Source organism: Python bivittatus, unplaced genomic scaffold (genome assembly GCF_059951505.1).
Source record: "Python bivittatus isolate LINGU-HERP-01145 unplaced genomic scaffold, Pbiv_v1 ctg000610_np1212, whole genome shotgun sequence".
Lineage (NCBI taxonomy): Eukaryota > Metazoa > Chordata > Lepidosauria > Squamata > Pythonidae > Python > Python bivittatus.
The window spans coordinates 58,492,198-58,506,375 of NW_028277088.1; the positions used below are offsets into that span (position 1 = coordinate 58,492,198).

Here is a 14,178-nt window from a genome sequence, read left to right on the forward strand (position 1 = left end):
TCAACAGGCTCCAGAAACAACCCTGAGCATCCCTCTTTACATTCATGTCATTTAAATATTTTTTTAAAAAATCAAATTTCCTTCAATCCTTATTTCCTAAATTGTTAGACAGCTGTATCTGCTGGTACTGTTTAAGATGTGTTAGAAATTGTACATTTCTAGCAAAGCCGAGAAATTCAATAATGGTGTGCTCAAGTAATATAGCTACCACTCTGAAGGTAGTACAAAATAGTCTGTCCTCTGCATTCAAATTCATCATAATCAGAACTTGTACTGTCAAATTCAATTAAATGTAATTTTTATAACATGAAGCTATCACTGGGAAACTGTGTAACTAAGATACTGAAAAATTTTCAGTAATTTTTAATAAACTCAAACAACCTCACTTAAACTTGAGAATCTGTATTTTAAAAAATCCTGTAAGTCCATTTAAAAAATCTAGGTGGAACAAATATGCAGTATTAAGTCAACTCATGTTAGCTTACCTTACAAGCGTTGACAAAATATGTAAAATGTAATAACCAAGATATTTCTAACAAAAATCAAGTTTCTTCATTGTATATGTAGACATTTCATGGAAAAACCTCTAGTAGATATGTTCTGTAAACTAAAATACAGTGTTTTTTCATCTGCTATACATAACTCAAGCTGGTTATATTGTCTTAAGCTACTCTCAACAGTATATGATTATCCTGTGAATAAATAACTGTACTCAATTTCAACTGCTCAAATGGGCTATTAGTTACATGCAATAATTAATATTAATACCTATATAAAGGTTCAAGATTTTTGGAGAGAGTGAGAGAGAAGATATTTCACTTGCAAGTAATTCTGAACATTCATAGGGTGGAACATACTTCTTGATTTATAAAACACAAAACACTTCCTATATGCACTTACTATCATCCCCAAATTACGATAATCATAATAATTGACCTTATTTAAGTGCAAGCTATCAATGAAAGAAGTGTCGCTATGTAAACATGGAACAGCTGAAATATTCACAAGCATTGGCCTTGATTCCGATGTTATAAAACCCTCCACATGGCATATCTCCATGCACACAGTTATCTAGAATTAGAAAACATGAGCCAATATGAGTACACTGACAGAGATGACACTTCAGTGGCATACTTTTTATTTGCCACATTTTCCCCCAATTACAGCTAGAAAGCTGTGCCTTTCAAGAGAAATAAAGTATTATTTGTTCTGCATAGCTATGTACACATTAACATTCTAAGTGTATGGATTTAGGGAGCCTAAATCAGGACTAATAGTAGGATGATGAACCAGGACTGAAGCAAGGTTTCTCTAGTTGCTGCAGATACTGGCATGCAAATGTTAGTGCATAAACCTTAAAGGATCAATTGTCTGAACTGTCAATGGCAAGTCCTTCTGTGGCAGAGACAGCTGAACATATAATTTCCAAATAAAAATTAGTCATCCAGTTATTGCAATGCTGCAGGTGCACTGCCCTCTTTTACAGCAAGACTGAAATGGACGGAGAGAATGTGCAGCAGTGCTTGAGGGATGATGTCCACAGTTTTGAACAAGCTCACAGTGTTAAGTTTTGGCAATCCAGCAGCATGTGATCAGACTGCATTTCTCACATTTACTTCATTGACAATCATATTTATCATGCCATCACTTAGGAAAAGTACATCTATGCTGCTGGAGCATTCCTCAATATCCCAGCCATACTTGGAAGATTGGGAGCGCTACATGGGCACTTCTCCTTTGTTTTCACTTTTGATTCTATTTATAGTTTGTGTAACACCTACAACAGTATTTTCAATAAGCAAAGAAACATAAAATCAGAATTGTGCTTGGGTTATTAGAAAATGCACGTCCAGAGAAAAAATAAATGGAAAGAGCATGCAGACTTACAGAGCACTCTTAAACTCCTAACTATGGTTAGAAGACTAGGCAGTGTTATATGTGCACTGGAGCTGTATAATACATTCTGAAGAGTTAAGGAAATAATGCTAAAAATAGAAAACACTGATTTCTAGACTAAATAAATGACAACCCCTCCCCTCCCCACCAAAAAATAAAATAAAATAAAATAAAATAAAATAAAATAAAATAAACAGAAAAAAGCCAAGTGATTCCAAATACATATATTATCATTCAGCTCTGAACTAGCTACTGACAGTGGATTTTCCCACGGGATATGTGCAGAAAAAGGAGCTCCAGCAGATTGGGAGGGAGGAGGCAATCAAAATAAAACAGGTTCAAAACATCTGTGCATAGAAGCAGAGTCCTCTTTCATACACACAAACTACAGCCATTATTTTAAAAATCATACACTGGTGGGATGTTCTTTCCTTCCCAGAATTGTCTCCATATTGTTTCTTCAACAACATCAGCAAATGGCGGAGCATCTAGTTTCAAAAGTCAGAAGACATTTTTTGTCTTTTGGATTATTGTTAGGATGAAGCAATTCATGCAGTATAGGATTTAGAACACCCAAATCAGGCATAAATTTAAAAACTGTATCAGCTAATATAGGCTAAATATAATATCCAAAAGGAGTGCAAAAAAAATAGAGAGCGACAAAAAACAATATAAAGAGAGTGATCAATACAAAAAGAAAATATACTCAGTTTTAAATTGTCAAGATTATTCCAGGGCAAGAGTTCTTTTCAATAATTTTGCTTCACAAACCTGACTCTGTTAAGTGGACCAGCCAAGGGACAATTTCCAGTTTTGTTTAGTGTTTTTACATAACCTTTCCCAGTTTTGTGGGGGTTGCTGGGACACTCAGCAGCAATCAGGCTTAGGATTTAGACAAAAGAGCAAAATCTTGGACTGTTGGCACCAGCTCAAGCATCCCTTTCCAAGTCCCCTAGGTGCATAATTTTGATGGTACATTTAGTTCCTTAAAAGCAACTACAAGTTGGCTAATGTCCCAGTGTCAACTTTCTTCAACAATATTTCTCTTCCATCTCCATTCTTGGAACAAAGCCAGTTATGGGCTGGAACAGAGGTCATAAGGCCACCCGGATGCAGTGATGTTTGAGTTTACAAGGTAAAACTCCCTTGTTTAGTTGGTAGAATTCAACAAGCTGTATTAGGTCAGTGAATTTGGTGCTCCCATCATCCAGGCTGAAAAATATCTGTCCGTCATCTTCACACTTGAAAAATGAAAATGAAACAACAATAAAATACTAAAACTTTTCTTAAAGCAGAAAACAAATCATTCAAAAAAGAAAGAGTGTTAAAATATTTCAACCAGTATAAGTATCCATATTCATCTTATTACCCTTACTTTTTAACTTCCTTCTTTCCTGCAAAGTGCAGACTTTGAAGTTACATGAATCCACAATTCTAAGATTTCTGTGGGATTACATTCAAGCCAAACAAATCAGACAAGAGTTCTCACTGAAGGCACAAATGGCCAGGCTCAAGCTACCCTGTTTTGGAGACACTAACACAAAGACCTAGCTCTCTAGAGAAGGCTCTCATGCTGAGGAAACTGGAAGGAAAGAGAAGAAAAGGATGACAATAGCAAGATAGATGGATTCAGTTACAGTGGCAATGGGTGCACTGTTGGAAGACCTGAAGGACCAGGTTAGGGACAGATCATCATGGAGAAATCCATCTATGTGGTCACTAAGAGTTGACATTGAGTTGATGGCACAAAATCAATCAAAATTATCTCTTTCCAAAATATTAACACTACTTAAAATTTAGGGAATGTTAGCAACTTAAGATCAATCAGTTCTAGCAAAGGACCATCAATGTAGCATTTAAAACTAAGAAATAAAGGAATGTATATGCTGATATAAGAAAGAGTATAGCTAATATAGAAAAATACATATACTAATCACATATATATTGTACAGAATGAACAATGTATCTGAGACTGACAATCCTACACTTATTACAGTTCTGAAATTCGGCCCACCATTTTATGGATCATCATTATTTTCACCATCTCATTACAATGTTCCTTAATTCTTCAATAAGTATGAAACCATTGTCTTTTTCAATTCCTTGGGTTCTGATGGGGGGGGGGGTAAACAGATAGGTAATTGTTAATTTAACACTTTAGAAAAATTAAGAGGACAGAATTAAAGTCACATACTGAAAGATATCACCACCCAGTACTGCCTGGGTGGAATACTATACTTACTGGTAAAATCTGAAAATGTTTAATTTTTTGATGATGACACAATGTAAGTACAAATGCCTTCGGATTACTCTGGCTGTCCCGAAGAAGAAATAACCTACAAAATAATATTATATGTTACTACCAGATTGACTATGCAATTCTTATAAACTAACAACTCCACTGCTTTATGATGTCATCAGATTCTATGTCTATTCATAAGTAATCTAATATTTCACTGATGAAAATAACATAAAACAAAACTATATATAAGATGCTGATATACTATGTATGTTCAAGGATACAATATTAATCATTTTATGCCTTGCAACTTGAGCATTCCAGTGATTCTAGAGGATTCCAACTCAATAAGCAAGCACATAGCTTTCAGTCTTAGGCAGCTTCAGGTAGACTAGTTCAGTATAGATGGTCTGAACTAGTAATGGATAGTTATTACTATTTTTTTCCCCCAAGAACCTTATCCTATAGGCATCCCAAGTAATTGAGTAGAATGTAAGTCTATTAGGGCACTCATTTCAGGGATATTTCTGGGACTTGTAGGCCATGGAATAAATAGTACATACTCAGTTAAAAATACATACCCATCCACAAGGCCCTGTTGTTTAATAATCCTGTGGGATTCTTCTCTTGAGATCCTGCCATGAAACCAGTGCTGTGTCTTATGAATAACTGATGGAGAAATAAATGGTTAATCCTTGTATATTGTTTATGCTGGTCTTTAACTGTAATAAAGATTTGATGTGATAGTATACTGTAGAGTGTGTGCATGGTACAGTATGTGTTTTATCCTTGTTTATTATATTCCTAACTACCAGATTCAAAATATGGCTCCTGGTGGTTTACACAATAAAAACAAAACAAGACAAAAACATAATATTAATAAAATAAAAAATAATAGCACAATACAGTAATATCAGGTTCTAAAATGGTTCTGGAAGAGCTCAGTTTTAATTTCTGGAAGGCTAAGAATGAAGAAAGTTGAACCTTCTGACTTAAGGAGAACAATTATTGTTTGAGTCAAGTTAAATCTGAAATCTAAATTAGTGACTCAACTTTCACATTGAAATAAAAAGACCAAACTCAGCAGTTGCCATTCTTCTTACTTGTGCTCAGCGAGGAAGGATGAAGTGGGCTTTGATTCCCCAAAATGTTCATTCTTGTGCTGCGTTTCTGCAGAATAAAGCATATAATTATAATGCATTATCAGCTGTATGGAGCAAAAAGCACAAAGTCTGACCTGATTCCATTAAGAGGGAAAAAAAAAGAAAAACTCTGGTGCAAACTTCCAAGCCAGCTATGAAGCTCACTGGGGTGGGGTGTGGACCATAAACTACATCCTGAGCTCTCTGTCAGGAAAGGCAAGATAAAACAAATTCATGGAAAGCAAATAATACTACTTTGCATACCCGTTTGCCTGAATAGTGAAGATGATGATTCTCCAATCATTTATAAGAATAATAGTGCATAAGAGGCAATTTGGTACCTAAGTTTATATTTTATATATAATATAAGTATATTGGCATATAAGATATTATATAGTAATTAATTAATAACATAAGAGCCAGTTTGGCGTAGTGGTTAAGGTGCTGGCCTAGAAACCAGGACACTGTGAGTTCTAGTCCTGCCTTAGGCATGAAAGCTGGCTGGGTGACTTTGAGGCAGTCACTCTTTCTCAACTCAATCTACTTCATAAGGTGGTTGTTGTGAGGAAAATAGGAGGCAGGAGTATTAGGTATGTTTGCTGCCTTGAGTTGACCAAATATAAATAAATAAAAAGGCAGGACAATAAAAATAAGTGTCTTTCATATACAACTGCCTACTATTCCACTAATAAGCCAAGGAACAGGGTATGAGCCATTCACTATCTATGAATGGAGATGCAGAAGGTAGGCTGAAGAGGAAAAGCCTCTTTTATACAATAATATGATCTCTGAAGAAAGAACAGGATAAAAATATATATGCGTATCTATATCTATTGCCCCTTCATTCAGTTAATGCATGAAGCAGGCATAACCTGACACCTCTTCCTTAGATAGTAGATTGGGCCCATGTATATCTTCTTAATGTGAAAACTTTGAATAAAAGGCATGTGTAAAATGCCACCCAAAGGACTAAGGATTTCCCCAATGCAGTCATTCCCACATCAGAGGAACCATGCCCTGCAAGGTGAATACTCTCCCCATTACGAATGGCCATTTGAAGAACCAGCATAACAGAGAAAATAGTGTCTTCCTTCAATCAAATATCAAATTCCTTTGAAAACATTACAATAGCTCCTATGCCATAGCTGATAATAACACGAAGTGCTCTTCTAACCAATGTTTCACAGATATGTCTACAGAGAAAGGTTTGCCAATTGGCAAAGCAGAATGGGATTCTCTTACCCGCCAGGCATGGCCTTCTTCCAAGGCTGCACACTGTGCTTCTTCTGGATTTTCAATCACTCTTCCTATTTGTCCAGAAAAATCCATTGCTACTAAGGAATTTTCAGACACACTTCTCTGAAAGATTTTTAAAAGTATCATTAAAAAAAGAATAAAATTAAAACTGAAATCATAGAATGGACAGCACGTGGGCAGAATATATAAAATAAATTATCCTTGCTATCACTCAGTCATAGGAAAGCTTGATGGAATAAGTCAAGCAGATTTTAAACCATGGGTGGGGAAACTGGCTCCCAACAGCTCTAGCAGCATGTCAATGGTGGAGGATGTTGGGAGCATGTGATTCAGAAACAGATTTCCCAACTTGATTTAAAATGAATTCCAAAGAACAAGGAATAGAACAGTGTTTCTCAACCTCAGAACTTTAAGATGTGTGGACTTCAACTCCCAGAATTCTCCAGCCACAAACACTGGAATAAAACCCTGTTTCAATCACTCCCTGAGAAGACAAGCAATAACATTCTGAGGTAAGTAGCAGAGTAGAACTTCTACTGATCTCATTTACTGGTATAGAAGTTAGGAGTAGCTACTGTAGGCAAATTGGGTTCACAATCCAACCCCTTCCCATCACGTAGCTCATTTTGCATATTATTTCATTTTACTGATTTGTGATATTCTTTTCTACTTCTTTGGTTTCCTTTATGATGAAAATTACTAAGAAGTGTAACTGGATTACCATCTGACTCTCCAAGAGTGTACACTGTAGAGAATGTCAGGACTGAGTAGCTAAAAGCTGCTTTGTACCATTCAATGGGAAAAAGCCACCTGAACTCCTGCTTATATTATTGATGAAATAATGTCTGTACAGTACATAAATTAACTTACCACAGGAGTGGTGAAGTGAGGAAGCAAATTGTTTCTCTGTTGTGGAATTCTGTAATTTTGGTACAGCAACATCCCATACTAAGAAGTGGAGAGACAGAAAAATATGCAGCTGTTTAGTTTGTTCTGACTGTGATAATGTAGTATCCTTGGTGCTTTTTTGCTTGGCTTAAGCCAAAGACTTGGGCTCAGGAATTCTGTTCAATTTTCAGTTTGTTCCAAGGAAAGCTACTGAATGAAAAGAATGCTAAAAATAACTCTCCTTTGTTCCTACAGAGGTAGTAGAATAATGCATTCATACTGAAATCTGCAACATTTTACCGCTGAACACAGAATAATTGTGTTTACGGCATAGAAGAAACACCCCGCCTCTCTCTCTCTCTCTCTCTCTCTCTCTACCTACCTACCTACCTACAGTGGTACCTCTACTTATGAACTTAATCCGTTCCATGACTCTGATCGCAAGTCGAGTTGGTCGCAAGTCGAAGTAAATTTTCCCACAAGGTTCAATGTAATTACCATTAATCCGTTCTGGTGTCCGCGGACCAAGCAGCAGGGGCGGAAAAATGGCCGCTGACCACGCGGCAGGGCGGAAAAAATGGCCGCGGACCACGTGTCAGGGGCAGAAAAACGGCCGCGGACCACGTGGAACGGGCGGAAAATGGCCGCGGACCATGTGGCACGGGCGGAAAATGGCCGCGGACCACGTGGCACGGGCGGAAAATGGCCGCGGACCACGTGGCACGGGCGGGAAAATGGCCGCGGACCACGTGGCACGGGCGGGAAAATGGCCGCGGACCACATGGCATGGGCGGAAAAATGGCCACGGACCACGTGGCACGGGCGGAAAAATGGCCGCGGACCACGTGGCACGGGCGGAAAATGGCTAAGTCGAGGCGAGTTTGTAAGTAGAGGTAAATTTTTGGGGCCGGAGCTGATCGTATCTCGAAAATTTCCTAAGTAGGGACGTTCATAAGTAGAGGTACCACTCTATCTATCTATCTATCTATCTATCTATCTATCTATCTATCTATCTATCTATCTATCTATCTATCTGATTTATAGGGCCGCCAGACTCAGTGTGATTCTGGGTGGCATACAGGAAAAAAACAAACAATAAACCAAAAATTACCACGTAGCATTAAAAAGCATACCCAATATCTAAAATATAAAATGGCAACCTAACACAATAATTAAACAACCAAAAGGGGACTCCATTCAACTGGACCCAAATGTCTGGGGTCTCCTCAATTATTTTCTTTTGTTGCTAGATCCTTCCCTTGGTTAGAAAGATTTGCAGGCCTAGAATTCTTCATACCATTCTCAAGACATGGCTATTGCTTTTTTTATTTTCCCAGTCCAGAGCATAGCCTTTGCAATACAGGTAGTCCTTGTTTAGTGACTACAACGAGGACCAGCAACTCTGTTGTCAAGTGAAGTGGTAGCTAAGTGGGAAATCAGGTGACCATGACTCTGCTTTCCAGCTTGAAACTGACAAGATTAATCAGTTTTACACCACTGGCTTTTGTTTGCCTCCTACCCACTCCCCTGCCCTTTGGAATGCTCACCTGGGCACTGAGATAATTAATAAGAAGGAAATTAATGTTTGCATTCACATTCATTGGAGAGGAAGGGATTATATACAGTGGTACCTCGGGTCACGAACTTAATTCATTCCATGACTCTGGTCGCGACCCGAATCAAATTTTCCCATAAGTTTCAATGTAAATACGGTTAATCCTTTCTGACCCCTACGAATTTGGTCACCAACCGATTTTGGTCACGACCCAAATCAAATTTTCCCATAAGGTTCAATGTAAATACGGTTAATCCGTTCTGAACCATATGTATTTTTTTTTAAACCACAAAAATATGACACAAAGTACAGTACAGTACAGTATGAAGAGAGAGAACACTAACCTTGCTTGAGGCGTGGAGGACAGGAAGGCGGGTGGGGAGGCGGTTATTGTTTGGAGGGAGAGTCCCCCTCCCTACAGGAAGCCACGACCACGTGTGTCAGCAGGGAAAATGGCCGCGGATTCTGTTCGACACCCAATGCGGAGTTCGTGAACGGAAGCAAAATTTTGCAAACGGTGCTGTTCGTGACCCGAATTGGTCGCGAACAGAAGCATTTGTGACCCGAGGTACCACTGTATATATGTGCAACCAAGCACACAATGGGGAATATACATCAAAAGCAATGTGCTGGCGCTGGCAGCCATGAGTGCACTATGCAAACAGCCCGGTATATTCCCCTTTGGGTGCCTGCTTTCTTTCTTGTAATCCTTTCCTCTCCAATCTCTCTGCTCTGTGGAGGGTGGGGGAATAAACCAAGCGATTTCTGTAGGCAATCTCTCCTGTGCCTGACCCTTTCTTTTCTCCCCCTCCCTCGCAGAGCAGAGAGATTAGAGAAGACGGGATTATAAGAGAGTAAGCAGGCACACAATGGGGAATATATCGGGCTGTCTGCATAGCACGCTTATGGCTGCTGGCTCCAGCACATTGCTTTTGATGTGCATTCCCCATTGTGTGCCTGCTTACTCACTTATAATCCCTTCCTCTCCAGTCTCTCCACTCAGCAAGGGGGCAGGAAAGAAAAACAACAGGTCAGCCACAGGACAACACATACTGATTGTAATGGCAATCACGTAACTGAGGGATGCTCCAAAGGTTGTAAATGTGGGCAATGGTTGTAAAGTTATTTTTTCAGCACCGTTGTAACTTTGAATGGTCACTGAATGAGGCAGTTGGTAAGTGAGGACTACCTGTAGTAGTCTGAAACCCTAAAATTACTCTTTAATCCAAGCATTGTCTTTTTTCTTTTCTTTATTAACCAGATCTGCTGTCTATAAGTTGTGTTCTCTAGAACTTGGCTTCAAAATGGTTCCAAGGTTCATTTTGCTTCATCTAATTCTTATCAAATACTAACTCTGCTTTACTATGATACCTACACTATATTTCCTAGGTGAGAACCTCTTTTTGTCTCTCTGAAGTGCTAGATAAACTTGCTCAGAAAATATCCCTTTCTTTTATCCTCCAGCCACCTGGTTCTATGCATGATTTGCCTAGCTTTTGATATCTGGCAAGAAGAATCCTCCCCTCTAAATTATTGGTAGAAGGACCAATGGTTTTAAAAAGTCATATAAAGAATCCATAGTCAGAGGGATACTGCTGCAGAACATCTCAAGCAAGCTTTAAGATTAGCTACTTGCCTACCTATTTTTAACCAAATTGTTTGGGGGTTTGGAAAATAGTGGACAATCTTCTTTCATTCTCCCCATTGACATTAAGCATAGTCTAGGACAGGGTTAGCAATTTTTAGTGACCAAGGGGAGACTTAACATGGAGTCGGGGGAGCAAGAGTGCCAAGGGTCACAGTGGATGAGACAAAATGGATGGCACCTCATCACACTTCACTTTTTGAGGCAAGTATTTTTCTTTTCACTCTATTAGGCCTATTTCAGGACTTCTGTTACAGTTTCCCTGAACATTTAGCTCCCATGATCAGAGATGACAACACCAGTTCTGTGGTCTAGAAAGTTGTTGCCTTCTTGGCTTTTTCTGGATAGAAACTAGGATTGTACCTTCAGATATATTTATTTAAATATTTATATCGACAGAGTTGCAGACCTCTATTGTTTCCCAGAGCAGGTCATTTGTTGGGTAACAAAGGCAGTTGCAGTGTTAAAACTCAGTCTGAAATCTGACTGGAACAGATCCAGATAATCCATATACTTAAGTGCATGGGACTGGTTGGCCACTACTTTGTCAAGTATCTTGACCCAAAAGGGGATATTTACAATAGAGCATCTGCTCTGATGTATCTCTAGATCTTTAGAAGCCCCACTATCCCTTTCAAGCCATTCTATATTGAGGCAACTGGCATTCCCTAAACCGATCCTATCAACTCCCTCTGCTTGATCTAACAGCCAGGATGGCTGTTCAGTGACACATAATTTTTACCAGACTGCCAGAAACATCCTGGAAATTGTTTATTTTTGTCCTAGCTGCTTTATAACAAGTATTGGTTTTTTGTTATTCTCCCAGTTTCATTTCTATAATCCTTTTTTTATAAGTGAACTTCCCTTGATCCAATCCCTGGACTTCCCCTATTTCCCTGCCATTCATTGCAAAGGTAATAATTTATTAAACTTAAATAAATGAAGTACTGTGCAAAAGTTTTAGGCAGGTGTGGAAAAATTCTGTAAAGTAAGAATGCTTTCAAAAATATATATTGTAATTGTTTATGTTTATCAATTTACAAAATGCAAAGTGAGCAAACAGAAGAAAAACCCAAATCAAATCAATATTTGGTGTGACCACCCTTTGCCTTCAAAACAGCATCAATTCTTCTAGGCACACTTGCACAGAGTTTTTGAAGGAACTCAGCAGGTAGGTTGTTCCAAACTTCTTGGCTCCTGTGGATGTAGGTTGCCTCAAATCCTTCTGTCTCTTCATGTAATCCCAGACAGACTCGATGATGTTGAGATCAGGGCCCTGTGGGGGCCAATCCATCACTTCCAGGACTCCTTGTTCTTCTTTACGCTGAAGATAGTTCTTCATGACATTAGCTGTATGTTTGGGGTTGTTGTCCTGCTGCAGAATACATTTGGGGCCAATTACACGCCTCCCTGATGGTATGGCATGATGGATAAGTATCTGTGATGGAATGGAATTATGAAGGCCAGATTCAGGGAGATAAGCGTGTTCTTAGTTCACCAGAGGAGCGTGGGAAGATCAAGAGGATGAGGCTAGCACCTCCCTGAGGAATTCAGGGTGTTGTGGTTGGCTGGCTTGGGAGCTAGGTTTGAGTCTGGGGAGACTGATGTCAGGTTTAGCCCAAAGAACTCCAAGAGACAAATCCAGTTCAACTGTGTTAATTAGCTATAACCTCTATTCAGAAAATCTCCCCAGACTCAAACCTAGCTCCCAAGCCAGCCAGCCACAACACCCTGAATTCCTCAGGGAGGTGCCAGCCTCATCCTCTTGATGTTCCCACGCTCCTCCGGTGAACTAAGAACACGCTTATCTCCCTGAGCCTGGCCTTCATAATTCCATTCCATCACAATATCTGCCTGTATTTCTCAGCATTGAGGACACCATTGATTCTGACCAATTCCAACTCCATTTGCAGAAATGCAGCCCCAAACTTGCAAGGAACCTCCACCATGCTTCACTGCCTACATGTTGCCTGCAGACACTCATTATTGTACCACTCTCCAGCCCTTTGGCAAACAAACTGCCTCCTGCTACAGCCAAATATTTTGAATTTTGACTCATCAGTCCAGAGCACCTGCTGCCATTTTTCTGCACCCCAGTTCCTATGTTTTCTTGCATAGTTGAGTCACTTAGCTCAACCAAGTGTTTAGCTTCCACGTCAGAGGTATGGCTTTTTGGCCACAATTCTTCCATGAAGACCACTTCTGGCCAGACTTCTCCAGACAGCAGATGGGTGTACCTGGGTCCCACTGGTTTCCGCCAGTTCTGTGCTGATAGCACTGCTGGACATCTTCCAGTGTCAAAGGGAAGCAAGCATGATGTGTCTTTCATCTCCTGCATGAAGTTTCCTTGGCCGACCATTGTGTCTACAGTCCTCAACATTGGCCATTTCTTTGTGCTTCTTCAAAAGAGCTTGAACAGCACATCCTGAAACCCCAGTCTGCTTTGAAATGTTTGCCTGGGAGAGACTTTGCTTGATGCAGTATAACTACCTTGTGTCTTGTTGCTGTGCTCAGTCTTGCCATGGTGTATGACCTGTGTCATGAAACTGTCTTCCACAACCTCACCTTAGTAGCAGGGTTTGGCTGTTCCTCACCCAGTTTTAAGCCTCCTACACAGCTGTTTGTGTTTCAGAATGACTGTGTTTCAACCTACATATGAAATTGATGATCATTAGCACCTGCTTGGTATAACTGATTAATCATACACCTGACTCTAATCCTACAAGATCCTTGACTTTGTGCAAGTGTACAAAGTGTACAAGTGTAAGAATTGATGCTGGTTTGAAGCCAAAAGGGTGGTCACACCAAATATTGATTTGATTTGGATTTCTCTTCTGTTTGCTCATTTTGAATTTTGTAAATTGATAAACATAAACAATTACAATATATATTTTGAAAGCATTCTTACTTTACAGCATTTTTTCACACCTGCCTAAAACTTTTGCACAGTACTGTAAATATTTTAAAAATCCTAACTCTGCCTGTGTCTATACCAAGGATGAATGCAGGACCTCTGATAATCCACATGGAGGCTATTAAAAATAAACTAGCCCATGGCTAACCAGTACCTTGAGTAGTCTGAAGGCAGTCATCCAGCACGTTCTGCTTTGTTCATCCTCAGCACACAGCAATCTTAATTCTTTAGTTTCATTTCTTACTCTGTTGGGCTACAAAACAAAACAAAAAATATATTAATCCTGTCTCTCAGCCATGAAATTAATTTACAGTTTAGGTGTGATATATAAATCCCAAGAATTCGCTATATTGTGGAATATTTCAGAGTGTTCATATAAACTGAAAAATGTCTGTATAAGCATATAGGCATTATCTCCTTTTTGAAGAAATTGATGTAGAGGTTGAAAGTACAATAGTTGATGTAAGGTACATAATGAGTTTACTGTTTTGCTACAACATGAAATGGGGACCATTAATATTATGTTGATTTGATGGCTAATAATTACACGCAATACCAAATTTGACAAGGTTCTAATTTGTATGATTTTTCTCTATCTAAGGTAAAACTCAGGATATAACTGAAATCACAATCATTTTAAAA

General features: G+C 39.0%; 1 protein-coding gene across 4 annotated transcripts in view; it reads right to left on the reverse strand.

Annotated features, from left to right (window-relative positions):
- Positions 1–446: 446 nt before the first annotated feature.
- GRB10 (growth factor receptor bound protein 10) overlaps positions 447–14,178 on the reverse strand; it is a 119,505-nt gene continuing 105,773 nt past the window's right edge. For all 4 annotated transcript variants that reach the window (XM_007425657.4, XM_025165057.2, XM_088150123.1 and 1 more), the window contains exons 11-17: positions 13,691–13,789; positions 7,405–7,482; positions 6,520–6,636; positions 5,239–5,305; positions 4,717–4,804; positions 4,139–4,232; positions 447–3,137 (exon numbers count right to left, since the gene is read on the reverse strand). In XM_007425657.4, the coding sequence (XP_007425719.1) occupies positions 2,991–3,137; positions 4,139–4,232; positions 4,717–4,804; positions 5,239–5,305; positions 6,520–6,636; positions 7,405–7,482; positions 13,691–13,789 (690 nt within the window). In that variant the 3' untranslated portion in view covers positions 447–2,990. The remainder of the gene's footprint in view (positions 3,138–4,138; positions 4,233–4,716; positions 4,805–5,238; positions 5,306–6,519; positions 6,637–7,404; positions 7,483–13,690; positions 13,790–14,178) is intronic.